This window comes from Porites lutea, chromosome 7 (genome assembly GCF_958299795.1).
Source record: "Porites lutea chromosome 7, jaPorLute2.1, whole genome shotgun sequence".
Taxonomy (NCBI): Eukaryota; Metazoa; Cnidaria; class Anthozoa; order Scleractinia; family Poritidae; genus Porites; species Porites lutea.
In genome coordinates, this window is record NC_133207.1 from 27,514,670 (window position 1) to 27,534,204 (window position 19,535).

General features: G+C 37.2%; 2 protein-coding genes across 2 annotated transcripts; both read right to left on the reverse strand.

Moving 5' to 3' along the window:
• Window positions 1–372: 372 nt before the first annotated feature.
• Window positions 373–17,030, reverse strand: LOC140943896 (RNA-binding protein 34-like). The gene is made up of 12 exons (XM_073393012.1): window positions 16,783–17,030; window positions 12,847–12,925; window positions 11,427–11,463; window positions 11,123–11,255; window positions 10,241–10,300; window positions 6,003–6,046; window positions 5,400–5,483; window positions 5,105–5,165; window positions 3,974–4,016; window positions 3,559–3,677; window positions 2,397–2,493; window positions 373–1,989 (listed from the first exon to the last, which is right to left on the reverse strand). The coding sequence occupies exons 1-12, from the start codon at window positions 16,948–16,950 to the stop codon at window positions 1,709–1,711; spliced, it is 1,206 nt and encodes a 401-aa protein (XP_073249113.1). The 5' UTR covers window positions 16,951–17,030; the 3' UTR covers window positions 373–1,708.
• On the reverse strand, window positions 7,315–8,352 carry LOC140943335 (leucine-rich repeat-containing protein 40-like). Its single transcript, XM_073392416.1, has one exon. The coding sequence runs from the start codon at window positions 8,350–8,352 to the stop codon at window positions 7,543–7,545; it is 810 nt and encodes a 269-aa protein (XP_073248517.1). The 3' UTR covers window positions 7,315–7,542.
• Window positions 17,031–19,535: the final 2,505 nt, after the last annotated feature.

Genomic DNA, 19,535 nt, shown 5'->3' on the forward strand with positions numbered 1-19,535 from the left:
CAATAAAAATAATGATCTCCTAAGAATTCTTCTTCCTGATATTTCAGGTTAATTTTGAAGAACAACTCCCCACAACCAAAAGTTGGCCAACTGTTGCCAACAGTCAACTAACAGTTGGTCAGTAGTTTACATAGCTCCAAGTGGATGGATGATACTATGTAGTCTGTAAGATTTACTACGTTTATTAATATTTTTATTTATAGATAGTGCTTATTAAGTTTTGCAACATCCCTTCTTTTTTGGTGATATTTTATGGGGTATCTTAAAATGAAATATGGGGTTTTTCTTCATATTTTAGACGTTAAAAGGCAGTGAATGAGCTGACTGCCAGGAATGTAAAATATGTTGAGATACAAAACAAAACAATTAATCTTTTAACATTTAAACATATGTTTATTAAAAAATTTAGGAAGAATTAGTGGTTGACAGAATTCATGGCAAACTCATTGACATACATTTCAAGGCTGAGCTCTAAGAAAAACTGTAGGAAGACCAATGATCTGAGCCCGAGAAATCTGGGGAACTCAGAATATGACTTTTCTACTAAAACTAACATTTCCTAGTTGCCCAACAGCAAAAGCAAGGTTTCAGGGCCACTGGGTGCTGCTAGAGGTCAGCCCTGAATTTGAATAAAAATGCAAATGGAAGAAGAGAATGCTAGTTCAAAGGTAGAGAGAGATGTGGTGAATATATTATGAGAAAGATAATTTTTCACTGAGTGACACAGGCAGCTCGTCTGAGTCCCAATTCATAAAAAAAATAACAGACATTAACTAGCAACTATGAAAATAAGTCTCCACGTCTGAATAAAAAATAGTCATAAGCTACCTCGTGTTAGTCGGAGAATTCTGCATACTAAACGGAGAATTCTCCGAGCTCCAATGCCTAATGAACATCCTGATATTGAGGCTGGAAGAAGTAAGTGCCTTGTCTCTCTCCTGAAGGTGACTCTTTTAAAGGTCTGACTATACTACAGTAAAACCTTGATTCAACGAACCTCCATATAACAAAGTCCTTGGTATGACAAACGATTTTCTTCAGCCCAGCCAAAATTACAATCAAACAATATGGAACAAAACCTCGATATATAACAAACCTCAATTTATAAATGAAATCCTCGTTATAACAAACACAATCCAGAAATGCAAACAAAAAATAATATACCTCAATATAACAAATTAATGTCAACATGTGTCCCAAATATAGCTAAAGATGAATGCAAAACAGACCAAATTAATGCTGGGTGTTGGAAATTAATCATTAACTATACCTTGATAATTTTATGATGAACATTTTACTAGTTTTCCCAAAAATTCGTTAAATCAAGGTCTTCGATATAACAAACCCTCAATATAACGAATAAATTTCCCCAGTCCCTTCGCACTTCGTTAAATTAAGGTTCCACTGTACTGACAAGAAATGAACTAACGTGGTGAGAACACCACTAGTTTTTAGGTAGGCCGCGTCACAGACGTAATTTAGCTTTGGTTAGTAACGTCTGTGAAGCTGTGCCGAGAGCCTCCAACAAACTCAATGAATTAGCGGAACTGCATTTCAATGATTGGCAAATCCACAACGGCTTTTTTAACAGGCCAATCACAGCACATAATTAAATCCTGGTACAGAGCTGGGGGACCAGAAGAAGGATTTTGGCACTGTTTCCCAGATGGACTTAACAGAGTTTAGTTTTGTCTGTAGTGCAGGCTAGTTATCGAGAAGGCTTCCCTTTCATGTTGTTTCTACCTTGTTTGGAACTGTTCTTTGAAAATTTACTTGTTCTGTTTCTGTTCTTAGGATTGTTCAGTTTCTCATTTCTATGCTTTGGTTTTTTGCCACCACCATAGCTATTTTGTGCACTTTGGCTTCCTTTGTAGCCTCTTACAAATTTTTGTTTCTTCTTTCCCTTATGTTCTTTTTTAATTCCACGTTTGGCAGTGATCCCACTGAATGAATATGTCTTGGAACGACTTTTGACATCATTGGAATGACCTAAAGTGAGAAAGAAACAGAAAAATATGAGTATCAGGCTTCTCTAGGAAAACACGTCTATAGGAAGGAGAAAGTGTCTGCAACTAGCTAGTAAAAGTTGTTTTAATTTCTCGTAGAAGAGTCATTCCAACCAGGGAGTTCAGAGTAGGGTCTACATAACACCTACGAACTAATATGATGGCCGTGCCTGCTCAGAGAGCATGCACTGGCATTTCAGAAACCTGTTTTCCTGATAAAGCCACAAGTCAATCCAGTGTGCCACACTGGACTGACTTAATAGCTATACCTTACATGTATCTTTGTAGTACTACACTCATTGTATTTTACAAGTTACATGTACCTAAGATCAACTTCATGAACTTCTAGTTTATCTAAAATAATACACCTCTTGTGTAAAATCAACCTACCTTGCTGTGGATTTTCTGTTGATGGATAGACTCGCAATGCTCGGCCACGGAACTCTGTCTGGTTCTTTTTTAAGGCAAACATTACTGCATCTTTCTCCTGTAAAATTGGTTGTCATGAGTAACTATCTTACCAAATAATAATAATAAATGAAGAAGAATGAATTATTTTGAATGAATAATAAAATAATAATAATTATTGTTTTATTATTCAATTATTGGTTCAGGCTTTGCATGAGCACAAGAATCATGCAGATCTCGAAGGGTGATATCCACCTCAGCCAGTGGGCCTTATTTCCACGGCAGCCATATTGTCCTGAGAGACTGAAAAAAGCTTTGTTTTACCACCCTCAACCTCGAAGTGAAAAACTTGGGAGTGAGGCTAGACAGGTAAAACAAAGCTACTTTAGTCTCTTGGGACAAAATGGCTGCTGTGTGACACAGGCCCATAACACCCTCCGAGATCTGCATAATTCTTCAGGTCATACGAAAGCCAAATCCAATAACAATATTAACCTCCCCCTGAATTGATAGCAGGAGCCAGTGGCACCATTGCATGCTGATGCCTCAGCTTACCGATCAACATAATGTAAACAATGGAGCAAGGGTGGGGCGGTGGTTAGAGCACTCGCCTCCCACCAATGTGGCCCGGGTTCAAATCCTGGCGTCAAAGCCATCATTGGTTTGAGTTTGTTGTTGGTTTTCTCCCTTGGTCCAAGAGGTTTTTCTCTGGGTACTCCAGTTGTCCCCTCTCCTCAAAACTAACACTTCCAAATTCCAATTCGATCTGGAACACACAGACATGTTTAAACGAGTTTATAAGAACTCTAAGTGCTTCGTGGGTAAACAAATTAAAATTTTTACAATTTTTTTAAACAGAAGACATACCATTGTCGTCTCATCTGTGACCTTACTACCGGTATTATCTACTATAATATGTAGATCGTCCAATCTAAAATAATGGTCTTTTAAGGTGCTTGATGTGTCTACTCAGGGTGTCTGACTGCATTTAGGATGTCGCTGTCACAACTCTGTATTCATGAATACGTTGTAACAATTCTTATCAGAAAATGTATTCCAAAATTTGTACATTGTGCACATTCTTTCTAGTGCCAATGTAAATTATTAAAAAACTTAATAGTACTCAAGCATTTAAAACAGATACCTCAAAAAGAATGAATCCAAAGCCTTTGCCAAGACCAGTTTTACTGTCTCTTACAATACGAACAGCTTCTATCTCCCCACAGTCATTAAACACTTGTCTAAGTGGTTCTTCTTCTGTATCTAAATTGATTCACATAATTGATAAACAGAAGAAAGTACACACATCATTATAATGAACGTTAAAAAAGTCTCCTGGAAAGAAAGGCAGAAGTCAGTAAGAGTTTCTATTCATGATATATCAAACTTTTAATGTTATCATGTTTAAAAACAAACCCACAATCTGATATACCAGAGAACATAGTCAAAACAGAGCAGTAATTTGCTAAATACATAATTTCAAAACATTTAGCTCTAAATTTAGCTCTAGTTACATTTAGCTCTATAGTTACAGTCTATGTGAAGAATCATTAACTCACCAAATGGTAAATTTCCAACAAATATTGACCGTCTATGATCATGCTGAATACAAAAAAACAATCATTCCTTTAGTAGTTGGTTTATCAAGATTCAACTGCCTGTGACTGGTATGAAAACTGCAGTTTGTTCCTTGTTTGGGACAATGATAATTCTGGCCACTGCCATACTAGAAGTGTAGCTGGACTGGTCGCCATTTCATAAACAGTATTAAGGGACATTACTGCTGTGCTCAGAAGCAGACGGGAATGTAGCATGACCCTAGCACATCTATAGCATGAATAAATTGGTTTCAGATTTCAAATGAAGTTCAGGCAAGTAAAGTAACCAAAATAACATTATTGTAGTTATGCCCGGAAAAGTCTTGCTTCTGCCATACTGTAGCACAGCAAAGCTTGCAATAACCCACCCAGCCCAAGAAAGGTTGGCCACACCATCAGGGTCTATGTACGTCCCCTACTATTTTTGAACAGTGGTGTGGGTTCTTTTACAGCCCATAAGAACCACATATTAAAGTGAAAGTGCTGTGAGATGGGACCTATGGTTTTTTGTCCTTATCTGAGAAGACAAGAAAGTCTATCTATTTGCAGATGTCATTACATACAAAGGCAGCACTTTCTTCTCAGTTATTTAAAGACCCTGAGGGTTGGTCCGGCTGGGGTTTGAGCCCATGACCTTTTGCTCAGCAGACTGGCACTCTCCCAACTGAGCCAACCATGCATGCCTAACACACAAATCCGGACAAATTGTTCTTCAAAGCATGATCAATAACAAAAATTCAATTCAATTTCCCCAAAAATATTCCAAAAAAGTGCTTAATGTTGACTTTATTCCTAACTGTATCACAACACACTAAACTAAAAATATCGTCGTCCTTGACATAATTATTGATCCAGAACTGCTCAAAAGTCGCTTGATAATCTTTGGACATTTTTGGTAATGTTCGTATTTAAGTTTGAAGAAAATCACTGGAAACATTCGAAAGCCACTGGGCTGTTTTCTTAAATTCTCTTAAATTTTCTTAAACAAGATTTTTGACTCAGAAAAAGTGCAGGTTTGACAGTTATCAATTTTCTTGATAACGGATAAATGGAATGCAAGTGAGAATAGAGAAATTTTAAGGATAATATTACCTTATTATTTTGACCTGTTAAATCTACTCTGATGTGCAAACCATCTACTTCCATTCCATTGCTGAAAATGGGAAAAAATGGCAAGTAAAACATCATAAATTGCACGTACGCATTAATTTTAGTTTGTGCATTTTGAGTTAACAGTTTCAGAACTTTCTTGGCTTCGTGCATTGCACACCAAAGTTATTATAAACACAACAAAATATTTCCTCCAGAGAAGAAAAGGCATTATGTGTAGCTTCAGGTTCAAAAGAACCTTAAGATCCATTTCAAGTATTTCTACCAATGAAAGTACCTCTTCAATGATTTGACAGCACATTCCCTTTCTTTGAACACCACATAGCCATTGATATTGTGCCTGTCTGAATGAAACTCTCTCCTAAAAAAAAGGGAGCCAAACAGATCTTAGTATAAAGACCAGTCAATACATCAATTTACCAACCAGCCATCAGTCAGTCACGAGTTGGTTAGTTTAATAGGAAGTCATAGCAGTCAGACAGTTGCCACTCAGCTAGTCATTCACCCAGTCATTTTCTCAATAAGTCAACCAGTTTACAAGTTAAAGTCAGTGAGTCAGTCAGTCAGCCAGCCAGCCAGCCAATTGGTCAGCTAGTCAGCCAGTCAGCCAGTCAGCTAGCCAGCCAGTTGGTCAGCAATGGCCACCCAGTCAACCATTAAGATCAACCAGCCAGCCATTTTAGTCAGCCAGCTAATCAGTCAGCCAGTAAAGAAATCTGTCAATCAGTAAGAGTCTACCTGAGTCTAGTAGTTTGTCATTTGATGAGTTAGTCAATCAGCTAGCTAAAGTCACACACCCAGTCACTCAATTGCAAGCCCATCAGTTTTTCCATGTTTTTATTAGCTACTGTGCAAGTTGGTAAAAAAGCTATATTATTACTTTTTCATGGCCACTTTTCTTGACAGATCAGGTTTTGCTAATGCCTGTGAACAAAGAAAAATTACAACAAAATCAAACAAATAAGATTTTCACCAGTGAATCAAAATGTGGCCCTTCAGGATTTAGACGTGAAAATAATAATTTACATAATTGATTACAAATTTTTAGTATAGTTTGGAGACAATGTTTAAATAGAAAAATGTGTAGTCACTTCTGTAACACATAATTATTACTGAGTACTATTACCATTGATAACTATATCTTAGTTTGTTACCAACTGAAAAACATTACATACTGGAAATGTTAATTTTTCAAAAGAACTCATCAGTGTATTGAATAAATCTGAGTGTAAATTTTCAACTATTAGGGAAGGTTGTGCGCCAGGCACATATGGTGTATAAATTTAGAAAATGTTGCATTATAAAAATGCTAACTGAGCCTAGCATGTGCTCTAATCAAGTTATAGTTAATAAGCACTTCAATCTGACCATTATTTTCGTGATTGGCGATCTTTCGTGTTCATTTATTTTTGTCCTCAGCCCTCTACTTGCACATAGCTTGCAAACAAGGTTCGGTCCAGACAAAGTGCTAAATTGAGATCAGACTTTCACTTCTGTTTTCATCTTTCTGGCCAAAATGCATTCATTTGCATTTTGGCCAGAAAGATGAAAACAGAAAGATGAAAACAGAAAACATATTGAAATAATGCCTCCAAAGAAACTTCCTAGATACTCAAGGCCAAAGAAAGCTTTCATTTTTTTTTTTTTAGCATGAATTCGAACGTCGAGTCCCCCAAGATTGATCACAAAAATGACAACAACAACAACAACAATTCTGATGCGACTTATGAATTTAAAGATCCATCGGGCGAAAGAAGCATGCCCACCACACTTTCCCAGCCTGCAAGTAAAAGAGTTTTGCCTCAAACATTGCAAAAAAAATACCATGACCTCTGGTTGCAAAACATAACTAGTAGCATGACGAGACACAAGGAACTGATGGATCACAAACATGCAGTACTTAAAAACTGCAAAACTACTCTGTAGTTAAATCAGATTAAAAATACTTCATGTAAATGTGCATGCTTCCACAGATTGCACAGATCATTTCTGTTTCCTTTTCATGTGGCCCACCCATGACTTCAATGGCCCATAATTTAATGAAATGGCCCACAAAACTTTTCAAAGTCATGGGCCATAGGCCCATTTGTCTATTTTGCCTTCCCAATCTCTGAGACAACAGTATTTCGACTAGCTGTACAAAGTATAAAGTTAAGATCGTATCATTAATCATATTTTATTATTTTGCCGTATTTCTACCAAATTTTACAATGGCACTAAATATTTAAGATGATGATGATGATGGCTATGATACACAAACTTATGCATCTCTCATATCACGGATTTCACATGTGTTACAGTGCAGATAAATAATGGTATGGCCTTAAGCCAACTCCGTCTGGAAAAGACACCAGTTTTCACAAATGCTCGCATGCAAATTGTAGCACAAATATAAAATAGGTCAAAGCCATTTGCAACAATTAATATTTGCTATTATCTTCATCCACATCATGTGCTGAATTGAGATCATCTGTCATTTGCTCTCTCCTCAAAAAGACTCCAGTTTTCCATGGCTTAAAGATGTAAGAATGCGGAACTTCGCCAAGCAGCGCCCCATAATAAGCCAAGGCAGCTTGTGGTGAAACAGACTGCATCATAGGATGATTTTCAGCTGAATTGCTGCGACGAATTGCTTCCTTTTCATTCACAATGCTGCTCATACTCTCATTGTCAACTTCTTCACAATCAGCTTGTAAAAGATTTCCACTCTCAATAGTGCTCTGTTGGTCTGATTCACTGTCATTAGCCTCATCCTCTCCAGGATAAATCCCAAGCTTTGCAAGTAGATACACTTGAACAGCAGAAATGCCTTTCATCAATATTGTTTGCGGTGGTTCCTCAAGAGGATTATCAGATAAGTTCAGTCCAGTCAGTGTTTTCACAAACCCTAATTCGGCTGGTAAAAACTTAAGCTGGTTTCTCCCTAGCAACAGTGTTTTCAATTTCTTGTGCTCTCCAATATTTCGTGGAATTTCGCAAAGTATATTGTTCCTTAGATCAAGCCATTCCAAACTTGCAAGACAAGGGAAAAAGTCCTCTGGTAAAAAGGAAATTATGTTTCCTTCTAAGTAAAGAAACTTTAGATTGCTAAGATCAAACTTGTCCAATCCACTGGGAATCTGCTGAATCTGTTTTCTTATTAAATCCAAAGTGTCTAATTTTTTCCTTGATGCAATTTCAAAGGATTTTCTAACAGCAGTTTTATTCCTCTCAGAGTCAGCGTTGTCCATAGCAAGCAAAAGAATGAAAAATCCTCCTTAAGTTAGGGCTTTTCAAATTTCTTGGTGAGAGAAAACTACCACCAAAGTATACAAAAACAACCTTATGATAAATGTAAATAGCTGTCACATAAAATCGAATTGTATCAATAATTTATAATTGCTAACAAAAAAAATATTATTTGAATTGAAAGTTTTAGTTTTAGAATACTGGCTCTGTCATCTAATTTAGAACTAAAAAAAGATTAATTTACACTATAAAAGAAGCTGGCTCACAAGTTCAAGGAGAAAATATTATTTTATACCTTGCACATCTTTTTGCTTTAGTCCCTGCATTTTACTGGTATTATTTTTACATCAGTAAACTGAATAATTATGTGAAACACTGACAGACAAAATAATGACGATTATGTTTCAAACGTCACATAATAATGATAATTAAAACATCTAATGATATATGAAAATTAAATATAAACTTAAAAGGTAAAGTAAAAAAAAAGAAACAACTTAGAATTTAGCTTCAAGTTTTTGGCTGATTAAGTAACTTTAATAACTCAAATTTAGTGGGTAAATATTGCAAAAAATAATGAGCATCATTTAAAATGTTTACAGTACAGCTTGGTTTATAATAAATTATTCATGCATTCAAGCTTGAATTCTTAGGTGCTTCTCTTTAAATGTTTAATTTGCTATGCATTATAATTCAATTGTGTTTTGAACGTATTATTTAAATTTCTCTAAACCTCGCGACTCTTAAATAATTCTTTAACTTAGGGAAGTTACATGTAAGAGTGATCGAGGAGGACATTCAAAAATTTAATTAAACCCTTCTCAAGACTCCATTGCTTAATACAATGTAACTTAAAAAGCTTTGATAATAATTCTTTCCAAAAGATTTTCCTATAAACGTGGATGTTTTTCTCCAAAAATACTCGTCTCAGCTTAAGCCTGTATTCATTATGCAGGATTTTGTTTCCTGGGAAAAGGAAAATCTGTTGTAATGTGAAGATGGATTATACCAAGAACTAGATCAAGTTGCCATAAAATTAATTCATTTTTATTATAATCATAACATGACTAAGGGTAATTTCCATGACTGCTAAACTTAAACACTCCTTTATGATGGTTTAAACAACCACAAAATATTAATAATGTTCTCTTGAAGTGAATGGTTTAAACCCTGGAGTCATTTCATACATGTAAGTAGGTGGAATATGATCATTCGGGTGAGTGTTGTCCTGAATATAACAGGACTGTTGTTGAACTGATTGATGTTTTGGCAACCTGTGCGTTAGTCATCTTCAGAGTCAAAGCACAGGTTCTCAAAACAAGGTTGTCGAAAGGTTAGTCACCATAATGTGAGGCCCAGTTCAGATGCCAAACTTTTCATGAGCCGAACCTAATGAAGTACATGGAATTAAGTGCATGAAAAGGACGGTATCTGAATCAATTAGGAATGTCTGTTTCAATTTGGAATGGCTCAGCCATTCTTCCTGCCTAGCCCGGCCGAGAATTTCGATGGACTGTGGAATGACTTTGATTCAGATGCTGAACTTTCCATCCACCGAACCTAATGCAAAAATTATTATAATGCATTTTGTAAGAAGTTTGACTGAAATGAGCATTTTTCTTCCTGTGAATTTAGTTCAGCTGGAATTAAGATCAGTATCTACATCAATTCAGTCAGTCTAAAATAATAATATTAAGGGTCAGCCTTTACACCCTTAATTCGAACTAGGTTAGGCTCATGAAGAGATTGACATCTGAACCAGGCCTAACAGACTTATTCAGGACTAAACTCTAGAAACCAGACAATCATGTTCCACCTAGTTACATTTATTTGAATAGAAAAATTTTGAATAGGAGCTACGACAGTTTATATCCAATTAAAGGTACCTACTGCTGATCGAAATCGCACACTCTCCACTTCACCATAAACAGCAAACAACTTTTTCAGTTTCTAAAAAAGCAAGAAAAAATGACCAAACAGCAATAAATTTGGGGGCTTCTAAAGTTTTATTTACAACTAACAAGAAAAAACTTTCCACAAAAAATTATTGCCCTTAAAATCTTGTCAGTTGAAAATACAATTTTCATAAAAACTTACAACTCCATGGTCAAAAATTAAATAAAAATAGCACAATAATAATAAATTCATCCCTGGGAATTTTGCCAGAAAATGCATTTTGAAGCTAGTTAAGAGCAAAAATTACCAATCAGCTGTTTGCAGGGAATGCACTTTGTGGCCTTTTGTTTCTGATGATGCAAAATATCACCTCCAAAGTTCGGGCATGTGCAGAAAGCACAATCGAGATAGTTTTTTGGGATTTAAGTGACACCGTGGTTTCAACTTTTCCCTTTCGTTTTCCCTCCTCCTCTCCATTCTCTTCTATCAGATTCTTGACCTGTTTTTCTCTTTTGCTGAGCATTCACTAGGCTTCATTTTGGTGAGAAAATTTTTTGGAAAAACTTTAAGGACTAGATGCCTGAAAAAGAGGGTGGGCAGTGGAACAAGATTTTCACTGGAATTTTCAGGTCAACTATACATGTTTTTTTGGCCTTTTTCTCTGGCCTCCTTGACTGAATCATGCTCATTCTGGCATCATTTGAAAGATTTCTTCCCCTGCACAAGTTGGTTGACATTGTTGTCCTAGACCATGCCACAGACGTGGATCCACAAGGTCAATTACAGGAAAATGGGTTAAGAAGCTGGACCTAAAGATGAATTAAGAGACAAGGAACTGTGCATAATGCATATGGTATTATTATTGGGTTCACTTACTTTTCTTGTGAATTCAATGGGTAGATTTCCAACAAACACAGTCCTAGCTAGTCTTTCTGGATTTTCTTCTGCTTCACTAGATTTCTTCTTTCTTTTCCTAGCTTTCTTTATCAGTTCTTCATCTTCATCATCACTTAAAACAAGCAATGGGATATGAAGTTTAATTTCTACCCACAACTGGAAAATGCACAACAAAATCATTGTCTGCAGGTATCCATATGGAGGCTCATTTTTTTAGTGTAGACAAGTTGAGGATAACACAGTTTTTATTACATGCCAAAGTATAGGCCCTGTTGTTGCTTACCTTGTTGGTATTTTCCTTTTCCTTTTTGATCTGTTCACTAGAACACAAAACAATAAAACCCAAAACATCAAAACATTTCAATCTAAAAGGCCTTAAGAAGAATCATTAGGGAGCTTAAGCAACAAGGACAAACAAGTGAATTCGAGCTCCTTCAAACTTTATCACACTTATTCCAACTCATTTAATTTGTCGAATGTCAGAAAATTTGTTTGTAGTTGAATTCTTAAAGACTGCATCAAAGTTCAGGAAAAGAAAAATAAAGTTGTTGTCTTGAGTTAACGTCCTCGACAAAACATGAAATTAGGCACTTTCAAGTTGTAGTCATACTGCGACCGCAAAGAAAGTACAAAAAGCACCATGCACATGCAAAGTTGTAGTTTTGTCACGCTAAAATTATTGCTTTTTTCCCATCCTCGTTGCCGTTGTCGTCGTTGTTGCTTAAGCTCTCTAATAATTATGGTACGACTACTGTAACCGGGGTCACTTAGACAAGGTTGACCAATCGGATCACAAGAAAATAACAATACATTCAAAGAAAGTTGGTTAAGGACCAATCAGGAAGTCGAAAAAAAAAAAAAAACAAACAAAAAGTTACTCAAAGCACCAAATTTAAATATTGATAGCAAACATTTTTCAAGAAAGCAAAACGTTTCACCAGACAATGTTTTTCTATCCCATACTTTACATATAACACCCAGGAGACATATTTGTTTGAGACATGCTATGCTTTTGTCATCCACCAGCAATTTCTTCCCTAACATTACCTCACATGGCAAAGAGATCACAACCTCAAGTAAAAAATATAACCAATGTTTACATTTTCCACCACTGTCATTTACTCTAACAGACCTCTCAAGAAACACACGCTTTTTTTCTGGGGGTTCATAAGGTCATTCCTGTAGGTTGTACCATTTATTTGACTGATTTCTATCCATGTTGTTTATTTTTTTCATACTAATTAATTATTAGGATTGACAACTAACGTTCTCAGAATGTATTGTTTATATTTTCCTGTAATCCGATTGGTCAACTTTGTCTAGGTGGTCCTGGTTATACATGTAGTAGTCGCACTGTAATATTCTATGTATTTTTCTTACTGTTAATGGTTTTTGAGGTACACATAAACTAGGTTATGAGAAAAAACATAAAAGATGGTAAAAATAGAGGAGGTTGCAGTGAATTGGGTCCTCAGGTACAGTATATTTTCCAGTCATAAAAAAATCTCCCAGTTTGAAAGTTGCCAGCATTCACTATATTGGCAAGGGTAAACTCAATTAAAGTTGACAGGGATGTAAATGAGCTGATTCTTTTGAATCACTAAAGGTTGCTCAGGTATTAAACGATCTACTCAGACAAATAGAAGACTGTATCAGTAAAAGAGAAACATCCACAGCACCATCATATTATTACAGCCATGTACCTCCTATTTGCTTTGTGCCTGCCTGTGAATTCTTATCCTCAAGTCTCTCAACAGTCTCCTTTTCTTTCTTCCTTGATACCTACAAGTAATACAAGAGGGACTTTGCAGTACAGTTGTAACAATTGTTATTGCAGATAAAATAAATTAATTTTTTTAGCTTGATATAGCCTGCAAATACAGACGTCTCTCCTTGCTCCTCCCAACTACAGAGGTTTTCAGGAGAGATGCCTCCAATTTCACTGTAAAAATTTCACGCTGTTGATGTATATTTGTTTATACAATGTAGTCAGTTCAACGAGCACTGATATTGGTTGTATGCCCATGATCTATCAGACTAAAGAAAAATGGATGCTGTCACAGGAAACTTGTTTTCTACGTTTTGTTCAACATGGCGCGTGGTTTTGAAAATGTTTGCGAGATTACTTCAGATTAAGAGAGTGAAGGCCTTGAAAAAAGTGTAGCAGGAGCTATTTACAAACAAGACAATTAGACAAACTGAGATGACTTGAAAATGCCTAGCTGTCTTGAAAATGTCTTTGTGATTATTCTGCTTTGAGCAAGTGAAGGCTTTGAAAAACTTCTTGGAGAGGAACTGTATGCATGTAAGATAAAGTAGATAAGAAGTGGTACAAGGCAAGTGTGTCTTTTTTCCCTTCTCTTTTCATTGTATTAATTTTGTTTTTACCACATTTTGATGTCATCTATGATCTTTTACTGAACAGACACATGGCAATGTAGAATCTATAAGCAGAATCTGGTCAATGAGCGCTGATTGGCTGGACTTAGTAATTCTATTCTAAGTGTTTACAAATGACAGGAAAAAGGTCACAAAGATCAACTGTAAATCAACGGTCATTATTTGTGGAATATACAGTGTAATCTGATCTTTACAAGAAGGATTGGAATTTTGCTGCCACTTGTTCACATATAAAGAACTCAAAACTTTACCATAATTGGCCAAGACAGAAAAAACTAGAACATATTTCCATCTGGAGCCCCATGACTACAAGATTAACCATGTAAACTTTATTCATTGGGCAAGCAGGGTCTGTTTTGTCTTCTTGAGTGAGGGGGCGAAAAGGATGATCTGTCTGAATCCTCTCAAGCCTTTGAACTTGCCAAAGTCCAAACTTCTTGTTCTTTCTTGCTTTCCAAGCAGGTGTATCCACCAATTTTACTGATAAACCGATGGTAATAACTGACCCCACTGTACCAAGAACACTGCTATTAGGCCTGGCTTGAAAACTATTCCAGCAACAGATGCAAAAATCTTAATGATTCATGCAGATTATTTCTCAAGTATGCAAACATTGAGCAAGTAAAAGAAAGGTTCTGCTGGCAGTTGCAGATGTCTCTCCCACATCCGTAGCAGCAAGGAGCAAGGAGAGACAGCTGTTTCACAGGCTGAAAACTGGCCGGTCAAAAATAGTGCGCTGCACCCAAGAAATGTTTGTTTCACGACTGACCATCTAACCAGCAGAAACCGCAAATGGGCCTTGAGAAAGTCTGTTTCCTAGTTTGGTGACATTTTAGTTGAGAAAAGGTGTTTATTAAAATTTTGCTTCGAATTCTTTTACATGTGTACCCCTACTTAAGAGAAATTCTAATTGAAACACAAAACCTTTGATAAATGAACAGATAAATGAATGAAACAAATATATCAATAAAGTTCACTCAGTTTTGAAGATAAAAGAAGATTAACCCTTTAAGTCCTGATAGTGACCAACATCAATTTTCTCCCAATGATATCTGTACATTGTCGAGAGACTGGGTTATGAGAATTAATAAGATGATCACCTAAGAGAAAATGCTTTGATCTTTTGTCAAATTCTCTCAACTCATTCTTTAAGGAAATATATAGAGATCAGTTTGGAGAATTTGTATGTGGATACTGGGGCTTAAAGGGTTAAAGAAAGTGTTTCACCATGAAACATTGCCATACTTTTTTTATGGACACAACATGCAAGGAGATAGGTTAAATCACACTGTCTTTAAAGGCATGTGAAATAAATTTCTTGTCTGTCAGTCAGTATTGTAGCCCCTGGGTTGGGATTTTTAGCTACATGTGACAAATGTATCGTTCCCCACCATCAAGAAATTGAGCAAAATTTCACTCCTTGATCAAGTCCCCACTCCTTGCCTGCACAAAAACCAAAACCCCAACCCCCTCAGACCACCCTCACAGGGTTTATACTATACCTACCAACTTTTTCTGAGATATAAGCGTAAGATTTTTATCCTGGGAGTGCTGGGATTTTTGAAGACGACACAATCATTTCCAAAGATTCCCGAAGAAGTCTGAAGACTTCAGAAGACGTCTGAAGTCTTCCAAAGACGTCCGAAGTCTGCCGAAGGCAAAGTTATCGAGTCCCAGTCTTAGGACACGTATAAACGCGAGCTCGCTCTCAGTGCTTTTCACTTCAAAAATCAGAGATCGTGAGGAAGGTATTGTCATTTATTCATTTTACACATGGTTTTGGTTCCTTTCATGGATCTGAGTTAACATATTTTTTGAAATTGTGTCAAGCAAGACAGCAACAACTCACGTTTTTCAATCAGGTGTGAGAAATTGGCCCGCAAGAGTGAGCTGGCGGGAGATCAAAGTTTTCAACCCATAGGCGTGAGGCTCATGCCTAAGGCGTGAGAGTTGGCAGATATAGTTTATACTGATACATGTAGTTGGTTTACTTTTACACAAAAATTGGTTGTTTCACGCCGGCTTCATCATCCGTAACAATTGTTTTGAGCTGTTTTCATCTGTTCATTCACTGTTTCGAGAAATTTTTAGCTTAAATTTGATGTCTCCCGTTTGCCGTAAATGTGATTCTAAAACAATCTTATGTCTTCCAGTTTAGGGTTTGCTAACAAAGACTACATGTTTTAATTTGATCGTTTGTGAATTCACTTCTGTCTTCGATTCAATCCTTACTCATATAAACTACGATAAGGTACTATAACCACAACACCGTGTATTGAGAAGTACGAGATTCCCTGGTTTTACACTGCGCATCTCTTACTGCACATAACAAGATGGCCGCCGTAAAAAAGAGAATGTGAAGTAACATTATTAAAATGAAGTTGACTGAAGATAAACGCTATTGGAATTTTTGCTTGCCTTTGTTTCTTGCCGAGGTGAGACTCAATGTGTTGGGAATGTGCATAACGTAGGCAGTACGCGTGTTGCTGAGTTCGACTTCCTCACGGAGAACCTCGATAGTGGATGTTTAACTTGTGCTTTCTCACTTTGATTTTTATTTAAACGCTTTCTTTATCACATTGTATCCTTTCTTCCCCCTTTCACATACATTCTATTTTTGAAACTCGCCCCAGTCCTCTCTCAAAACTCGGAGAAAATGCATTTGGTGCGCACTTTCTGCAGCTCTACCGCAAAAACGAGTACGATGACCCCCATTTTTTATTTCATGATTTTAATAAGGACAGTGTTTCCATTCGATGAGAAAAAAATTGGCACAAATCTATGTTCAGTTTTTTGGCAATTTTACTAAATTGTACGGACTGAGCTATCACGAGTCGAATAGCGCGTGTCCAATTCAATTCTACTTTAGAGCGTAATATAAAAACAGGAGCATTAAAAGGTATTTTTCTGGTATGTAAGTGGATAAACAATACCGTAAAGTCAAATTCTGTGCGATACCACATGCATCAACGAAAAAATCTCTCGTTTTTGTCTAGTTTTGGGTTGCGCGCGGTTTTTGACAAAGGGTCCAAAATAGCCGTATTTCTCAGCATTGTGACGTCAAAACGAGCACTGTGACCCCCACTTTTTATTACTTTTTTATCATCTTCTTGACTTGTTACATCAGTGTACCAAGTATCATCTACAATCTATGTTAGGTTCCTTTACTAGGGAATCACCTTAACTAACAGATGCATGGTACGGTTAAGATTCATGCAACCTTCATTTCTCAATCTTACCTTCAATGGTACGGCCACAAATGCTGGCTGAGATGGATTTGTAGAACTAAACAGAGCACTGAGTTCAACATTTTTTTTCAAGTGCGCCTTGCTCTTCTGATTCGTAAAGAGTGCTTGCGAAATTTCGCCGACTTTGTAACCAGAAAGCGCTTGAAGATCAGACGCCATATTGTTTAGGATGAATACAATTACATGACGCGTTTACCGCTACAAGGGGTATCCGCGGGCCACCTAATTCCAAAGGGTCTATTGCGGAACCCTGGGGCCCGGGGGTGGGTACTGCCATATACGGGCTATATAGGTATGTGCCGCTGTGAAGGGTATGGTTTTCAAGCAGTTTACTCTAGGATAGGGTATATAAATCAGAGCGTTTGGGTCTAGAATAGGGTATCAGTTTTTAGGAAACTGATCAGTTGGTTGAAGATTTTATCTAGACTAGGGATTGTGGTACAAGGTTTTGTTTTGGCTAGACTGTGCTAGTGACCTCAGTAGTTTCTGGAAAACAGCTACTCTAGGAAAGGGGGGATTTGGGGAGTTTACTCTAGTATAGGGTAGCAAAATTCAGCTGAACTAGCTCTGGTATAGGTTAAGGGTTCCAGGGTCCCGGCGGCACATCCCCACCCAGAAATTCCTAAAGTGCCCCCCCGGGCCCTGGGGACTTGCTGGTTGACGGCTTATCGGGTCCAGAGGAGATGTGTTTGTCGTTAGAACATCAAAACCCGTCGAAAACCTCCGAAAAAATGGGTTATTTTGATCGTAAGATCGGCTTAAAGTATTTTACTCTGCACTTCGTGCCTCGGTCGCCCTTCGGAAGACGTGCCGTGCGCCAGCGAGGATATGGCTTGCGGTCATCGATTTTCAATAGTCGATCTGGGTCAGAATCGTTTAAAGTAGATTTATAAAGATCCCATTGGGCTAATTAATCGTGCTAAGCGACACTGGTATTTACATTTTTCAAGGTGAGACTTTAAAGAAATAATTCATTTATTCAAACGAAACTCCTCTGGACCCTGTGCGCGCAGCAGAGCCCCCATGCAAGAAAATTTAGTAGTCACGTGACCGTCCGTCCACCCATACGCCCGTACGTAAGTCCGCCTCTCGATGTGGATGTTAGCCGGAATGAAATTTCGCATTGCCGCACCCACGCGTACGGACTTTTAGAGGGCAAAAAAAAAGCAACAACAAAAACAATTCGAGTCTTTAATTAACTAACTTCTAATGTCTACACTGACGTGGGTAACACAAAAAGAGCTAGAGAGGGATACAAAACAAAAGACAGGAATTTCGTTCCCCAGGTTCCACCCTCAGCTCCCGGGTGAGCTCCGCGCACCTTAATGCTTAATGATATCTGTAGTTCTTTCCAGAGTTTTGTGGCCATCGCGTTAGAACCAAAAACCTCACACAACATTGTTGGGAGTTGTTGCGTCCGTTTGCGCGTAGCTAAAAGTTTGACCGGTTTCAAACGTTCCGCAGCAACTCCCAACCACATGCAACAGGTTGTGCAAACGGACGCAACATCTGACATTCAACAGTGTTGGGAGTTGTTGGCCAACAATAGAGAGTTTTAGATCCGAGTTTACCGCGAACCTCTAACCGCGGTTTGCCGTTACCCGTTTGCGGTTTAACGTTCAAACATAATTCGATTTAGATTGGTGGTGGATTAAAGAAGTGGATTCTGGTTTATTTTTCCACTTAGAAATAGAAGAAAAATCAATCAGTGAAAATAAAAGAAATTTACGGTAACACTGGGTTATCTAGCAGCAAAGAGCTGTAAATTCTTGCATTAGTTCTTGCAATTTTACGGCCGCCATTTTGAACCAGCAGCCATGAATGGCACTTGTTTTCAAGATCCAATAGGATTTATCAAATTTAGCATTTCGCCCGTATTTGTGCCTTTGTTAATGGATAAAGACTTGCTCCACAAGATTTTTGTATCATTACGTGGGATAAAACAAGATTTATACTCTAAAATCTTTCAGGTAAATGACACGTGAAAATCTATCTCCCCACGTTGAAAACGCACGTCGTAAACCTCAAACGTGACGCGAAAGACTTGTCACGTGACCTCCAGCGGTTAGAGGTTCGCGGTAAACTCGCATCTAAAACTCTCTAATGTTACGGGGCTTTAGACATACGTCTAGCTTTGAAAAAAGTTACTTTAAGAAAAATCGTTTATTCGCCTGGCTGCCTTGATTATTGAACATATATCAATCCTGCCAGTTTAGTTGGAACAAGGTAAACGAGTGGTTAAGGCGTGAGAAAAATGGAGAGGTTAAAAAAAATTTCCCCGCTTCTTCTTCCTAAGCTTTCGCACTTTAAACAAGCTCGCGGATTTGCCGCTGCAGATGACTGGAGCAATCCAGCGAAACTACGGAATACTGAATATCGGTAGTGAACAGCAATAAACACTTTGTATTTGTTGAATAAAAAAGTAACCAGCTAATCTTAACATTCAATAATTTAATATCGTTTATTAGTCTATGATATGTGAATAACTTTGATAATCTTAATAAACAAGAATTGTTATTACGATATAATTACTGCGATTTAAAAAGTCCTAAAAATACCTATAAAATACATTTTTTACGTACAAAATTATGCTTAACAGATAAGTTGACGTCAATAAATAATTTGATATCACAAAATGTACGTATATACCAATAAAAGGTCATCTGTAAGTTGTGGATCATTTCATTTCCAATTTTGCTGCACAAAATAGATCAGGGGAAACAAATACCGTATTTATTCGATTA